At 46.4% G+C, this 6,383-nt stretch overlaps 1 protein-coding gene across 2 annotated transcripts in view; it reads left to right on the top strand.

Moving 5' to 3' along the window:
• zgc:92140 (uncharacterized protein C1orf21 homolog) overlaps positions 1-4,215 on the top strand; it is a 19,145-nt gene extending 14,930 nt beyond the window's left edge. For both annotated transcript variants that reach the window (XM_027024356.3, XM_027024357.3), the window contains 4 exons: positions 681-766; positions 1,598-1,668; positions 2,069-2,129; positions 2,450-4,215. In XM_027024356.3, the coding sequence (XP_026880157.1) occupies positions 681-766; positions 1,598-1,668; positions 2,069-2,129; positions 2,450-2,488 (257 nt within the window). In that variant the 3' untranslated portion in view covers positions 2,489-4,215. The remainder of the gene's footprint in view (positions 1-680; positions 767-1,597; positions 1,669-2,068; positions 2,130-2,449) is intronic.
• The last annotated feature ends 2,168 nt before the right edge of the window (positions 4,216-6,383 follow it).

The following is a 6,383-nucleotide window of genomic DNA, read 5'->3' as shown; positions in this document are numbered from 1 at the left end:
TACTGAAGACACGGTTCTGCGTCTCTAGATTACGCTACTGAAGACAGACGGCCCTGCGTCTCTAGATTACGCTACTGAAGACAGACGGTTCTGCGTTGTGGGAGAGAAGAGTGGGCGGAGTTCAGAGCGTTCCATCACAGCCTCAGGGATAAGCAGTTATCTGCCCTTCAGTTGATCAGTGTTGTTGACTGAGTGTTTGTTTTGCACTTTCTTCTGTTATTTTTATGTATTTCCTCTTTCCTGGTTATATACATTTCTTTGGCAATAATGTAACTTATAAAATTCAGTGCAATAAAGCATGTTGAGCTGAATTGGAAGAGACAGATGCACAGAGAGCAAGATGAAGGAGAGAGATAGGGAGGCATGAACACTACTGGGAAGATGTAAGAGCTCACTCTGATTTCAGTGGAAGATCCAGCAGACATTTTGTCTGTCTGTATTGGCCTGGCACATTCCTGAGCTCGCACACTGTGTACTTACACACACACTCCGTGTATGGCAAGCTCTAATCACTAATAGTTCTGACAGAACCAAATTCATATCCCTTGTCATTACTCTGTGTGTGAGAGTGAGATCATTATTAGTGTTTTCTGTATGTATTTAAATGCTCTTCATCACAAGTTAATAATATAATTAACACAGAATTCTGTTTTTCCTGTTCTGTCTCTCTCTCTCTGTAGATGAGTACAGGATGAAAGGAGTAGTAGAGGTGAAGTATATGCATGGGGAGGAGGACCGAGTGAACGCACGCAACCAGGAGAACCTGGTGAGACACACACACACACACACATACATACATACATATACACACACACACACACACACACACACATACATACATACACACACACACACATACATACATACACACACACACACATAATGAGCCACTTGTGAAATAGTTCTGCATCACTTAGCAAATGTGTCTTTTTGGAGAATATAAGAAGCTTTCTGTGCTTTACTGCTACACCTCAGACAAGGTGTGTGTGTGTGTGTGTGTGTGTGTGTGTGTGTGTGTGGAGGTTGAGGCTCAGTATGGACATGTTCGGAATGTGAGGGTAGGAGTGAGAGGCACCTTTCCAACTTGGCACTCACACGTACACACACACACACACACATCACTAGCTCCTAGATTCTCTTCTAGATTTCACATCTTCCTCTTATGTTGCTCATTAGCATGAATCAGGAATCGTGTGTGTGCGCATGTCTGTGTATGTGTGCTGTAAAATTATAATCCATAAATTCACACATATTATGTGTGAAAACACTCCCACACACACACTGCCTCACCCACACACACTCTCAGACAGAGCAGGTGTGGATCCCCCCTGCTGAGATGGTGGGGGAGGGCGAGATGGAGAGAGTGTAAAAATATCAAGAAGATATCCCTCTGTTTTTTTCTCTCTCTCTCTCGCTCCAGTTCTGTTCATGCCATCCTGTCTGTTTCCATTCTGTCTCCCCCTGGTGGTCCTGTCTGACACTGCATGCTGTGTGACTGGAGCAGCAGCTCTGTGCTTCTCACAGCCCACAGGGGCGGGACTAGTGCGTGCATGCATGCGAGGCAGGAGGACTTAAATCCTGAATCCGTCTTTTTCAGGAGAAGAGCTTGGCACAAAATAAGACCAAATCGCACAGGGAGATCCCAGGAGCCAACGCCAACAGGGCCAAGTAAGGGTGCACGTGCACACGTATGTGTAAGCATGCAAGTGAGAGTGTGAGAGCAGGCATGTGTGTGTGTGTGTGTGTGTGTGTGTGTGTTTGTGAGCGTGCTTGTGCGTGAGTAAATGTGAGCATGGACATGTGTGGGTTGTATGTGTGTGTGTGTGTGTACTAGATACCCCTTGGAAATATTTAAAGTTTAATTGAATTGAATTCAAGAGAATGTGTGTGTGTGTGTGTGTGTGTGTGTGAGAGAGAGTATGTGTGTGTGTTTGTGTTATTCTTCTGTATGTGTGTAATGGAAAATTTTTGTTTTGTTACTTCCCTCCTCTCTCTCTCTCTCTCTCTCTCTCTCTCTCTCTCTCTCTCTCTCTCTCTCTCTCTCTCTCTCTCTCTCTCTCTCTGGCAGTATTCATACGTCAGAGAGTCAGCAGGAGTTTTTCAGAATGCTGGATGAGAAGATTGAGAAGGTGAGAGAGAACTCCTAACCACACACACACACACACACACACACACACACACACACACACACACACCCTTGTTTTCTCCAGAGGTCACTGAGTCTTGAGATGATGCTGGTATGATTTACATTTGTGTATTTTAGAATGATGAGAATTGACTGGACTTGGCAGGCGAGGAGATGGATAAAATTCCTGCTGTCTTCATACAATCTTCTCTCTCTCTCTCTCTCTCTCTCTCTCTCCCTCTCTCCCTCCCTCCCTCCCTCCCTCTCTCTCTCTCTCTCTCTCTCTCCCTCCCTCTCTCTCTCTCTCTGCCCCCCCCCGCCCAGGGCCGGGACTACTGTTCTGAAGAGGAGGATGTGACATAGCACACACACAACCAACCACTGGAGAGCGAGAGAGAGAGACTTCTGTGGAGGAATGAGTGAACTCAAATCAGTGTTTCATCTTTTACTCTGTTCAGTTTGAGAAGGTGCGTGTGCGTGTGCGCGTGTACGTGTGTGTGTGTGTGTGTGTCTCTGCCCAGTTTCCTCCCAGTTCTTTCCACAAGGGACAAAGGAAAGATGGACATTTAATTGATGTTTGTCTTGACGAATTATTGACCTACTGACTCACTGTGCGAGGTGGCTGGAGCTGCCCCCTCTGCACCTTCCGCTCTGGCCATCACCCCGACCTGTTCTGGGAGAGAAATGGGGGAACTAAGGAAGGAAGCAGGACAGGGAGACAAAGGATTTCTGTCGGAGGAAGAGAGGGATGAAAGTGCTTAGTGTGTGTGAGTGTGCGTGTGAGTGTGCGTGCGCGTGTGCGCGTGCGCGTGTGTGCGTGCGCGTGTGCGTGTGCGCGTGCGTGTGTGTGTGTGCGCGTGCGTGTGTGTGTGTGCGTGTGCGCGAGTGCGAGGAAAACTGGTATGTGTAAAGACAAAGCAAAGATATTTTACTAGGAGAGATGAGGCAAAGCTCTCGAGTCCTGCCTTCTGAAGGAAATGTTTATTCAATTTGTGGGATTTTATTTTTAATGTTCTTTGGTTTTGCTTGTTTGTTTGTTTTGGCTGATGTCACAACACAGTCCCCTAGTGACACTAAAGAGGTAAAGGTCAGAGCTGTGAGCCCACCCCCACCCATGATGACGCGCACGCACACACACACACACACACACACACACACACACAGCATCTCGCCCACACGAGTGTCTCTGCGCTCAGGTGTTGAAGGGTCTGGAGTCCAGTAAGGGTTTGATGTCAGTTTGAGGATGAGAGCGCGTCATCACACTATGGACCAATGGAAAGAAGATGCATCCCATTTCCTCCGTCTCAGTCCCTAGGCCCTAACCTCTAACCCCTGCGCCCTAATCCTATCCCTTCATGCCCTGCTAATCTGGGAAGAGATGAACAGGCTTCTGTGTGTGACAATACTGAAGCTTCATCTGGCGTCATAGCTTCCTGGATTTTCCACTGAATCACTGCTGCTTGGGAGTGTGTGAGGTTAGCGGATGCGTTTACATGCACGCTGGGAGTGTCGTAAGCGGGTGCTTTTACATGCACGCTACACCTCCATGTCCAAAGGGAAGGGAGTGTGTGCTTACGTTTGTTTTGCTGAATTGTAATTAGATAATTCAGTGTTAACATTATTCAACTGCACTATCCATTTCTACACATTCTCTCTCCTACACACACACAGAGCAGTGTTCTCGCTAAATGGCAAAACCAAGTCACCCTTCAGTACCCTGAATAATGTGTGTGCAAGCGCTCTCTCACTCACTCTCTCTCTTACACACCACACACACAAAACGTACTCAGCAGTATTCTTGCTAAATGGCAAAATGGAGTCACCCTCCAGTAACCTGACAGTAGTGACACACACACACACACACACACACACTCACACACTCTCTCACACTCACACACACACACACACACACACACACTCACACACACACACTCTCACTCTCACTCTCACACACACACACACACACACAGTTTGGGTTGCGCTGGGCTCCCTGTAGGACGTGCTGCCCCTGCTTCTGTCCTCGGTGTGTCTTCCTTTTTCAATGTTATTTTCCTAAACGTTTTGATTTTCTATTAAATATAAATACAGAATGAGCTTGGTGTGTTTTCTCTGTGTGGGCTGGTGATTTGTATGTTTTGACACTGATCTTAACTACAGGGCAGTGGGAGCTCAGTGGTTATGGTACTAGACTTGTTACCGCTTTTGGGCCCGAGCAAGACCCTTAACCCTCAATTACTCAAGTTGTACTCAGTTATAATTGTAAGTTGCTTTGGATAAAAAGTGTCAGCTAAATGCTGTAGATGTAAATGTAGTGTGTGTGTGTGAGAGAGAGAGATTGAGATTTATTGCACTGCGCAGGCAACACTGCTGAAGACTCCGGCGTGCTGACACTTACAACGCCGCGTTGTCACGTTTCCAGCGCGCCGGTGACTCACGCATTCGCGAGCTTTACGGCGTGGTTCAACTCCGGTTCACTGTGAGGCTGCAGAGCTGAAGAATCAATATGCTATTAACGAATTTACACAATCACGTCTCGTTTCCAAGACGATGGCGCGCGCTGACCCAGGCCGATAGGTTTTATTTCTGCGTTCCATCCGTCTCGGGGAACAGCACGCGTTATTTAACTTTTGCGCCATCTGCTGGATCAATATAGTTCCTGCGCCATCGTTTTAAGGTCCGTACAGGCGACCACGTTGGTGAAACCTACAACTTTCTTTCCTCGATGCACACGGCACCGTTTACTTCTTGTAATCAAAACTTTAAAAAATAATTCGGTTAAAGAAGCTTTAACAATTATCCAGTGCGTTTGACTGAGAATGCAGTGAGCTGTGGAGTGCTGGGGCGTCTGTAGTGGGTGAACTGATGTGCAGCTAGATGACGGTGTCTAGTCTGTCGGGGATTTCTTATGTGGCCTTGTGTTTTACTGCAGAACTGTTAAGATTACAGCTGGGGGAGTAAACAATAGTCATATTTCATCGTTAGCTCTGCATAAACACAGTGTAACTCCCATCTCTGTCCTCAGGGTGGGGTTCTAAAATTTATGACTTAATTGAACTTGGTGTTTTTTATTCGTGCTATGTCATTGAAAGTAGGCTATACTGTATATAATAAAGCGTATGGAGTTTTTTTTACCACCAGCATTGTAAATCCTCTGTTAGGATATGGCGCGGTCCGATGGCAGTTTTCTCCGTAACACATGGGACTGGTTTCCCAGAACAAGATTAGTCTTTAACCTTGATTTGAAGACTCACCCATCATACCCTCCTCTGATGTAAGTGACAGTTGGCAGAGATGTTTCTCTAGACGTCTCTCTCCCTCTCATCCAAATGTGAGAGTCTTCTGTCCCGCGCTGAGAGTGAGGGACTAACCTCTGCCAGGACGTGTGAAGGAGAGACGCAGGTGGTCAGGTCACAGAGGGACCTACATGTGAATGTGGTGTTCTGTCCAGCGTAGAGTAAGAAAGATGATCCTCAAGTCTGGCTGTTCTCACTTACACACACACACACACACACACAGCTGAGCATTAATTTGGCTGTGTGTGTGAGATAAAATACTAGTGGTCAGGTAGAGAGTCTCCTGTGCAGCTCTAGTGTGCTTCACTAGGGCTGGTTTTATATAATGGGCCATTTGTGTGTGTGCACATGTGTGTTTGTGTGTGTGGTGTGAACAAATTGGGAGTGAGTGAGATGGAGAGAGTGCGTGGTCCGCGTCCATGGTTCAACTCTGGCTCCTGCTTCTGTCTGCACTGCTAGTGTGAGCTCACACCACTCTTGCGTTAGCAGCTCTCTCTCCATACTTCTCTCCTCTCTCTTATCCTTCATTCTCTGCTGTTCCTTTATTTCTCTTCCCCACTTCATTCTGTCGCTTCCTCTCGCAGTTATTCTAATACCTCGGGGGTGGATGATATAAACTTGAGGTCCAAATTATTTTATCATTATCAATGTAAAAATAAAATTGAAATAACAAAGTTCTCAATGTTTCCTACTGCAGAATGAAACAGCTACTTTAGAGAAGTGATGGCCAAGTTCATGAATCCTACTGTTGAAGTGACTAGTTTATCTCTCTCTCACACACACACACACACACACACACACACACACACCTGCCTCTGTAAATTAATATTTTACTTCTGTCTGTGGCAGACTCTTTAGTTTCCTCTTTCTGCATCCAGCAGCTTATCTGTTTGTGTGTGCACGCACGCCGACAGTATTCCAAGCGGTACACTGTGTGAATTCCAGGTCGTGTGCCCATGAGGAAC

This window comes from Electrophorus electricus, chromosome 25 (genome assembly GCF_041902795.1).
Source record: "Electrophorus electricus isolate QZ-2024a chromosome 25, ASM4190279v1, whole genome shotgun sequence".
In the NCBI taxonomy this organism is placed as follows: domain Eukaryota; kingdom Metazoa; phylum Chordata; class Actinopteri; order Gymnotiformes; family Gymnotidae; genus Electrophorus; species Electrophorus electricus.
This window is presented reverse-complemented; position numbering and strand designations above follow the sequence as displayed.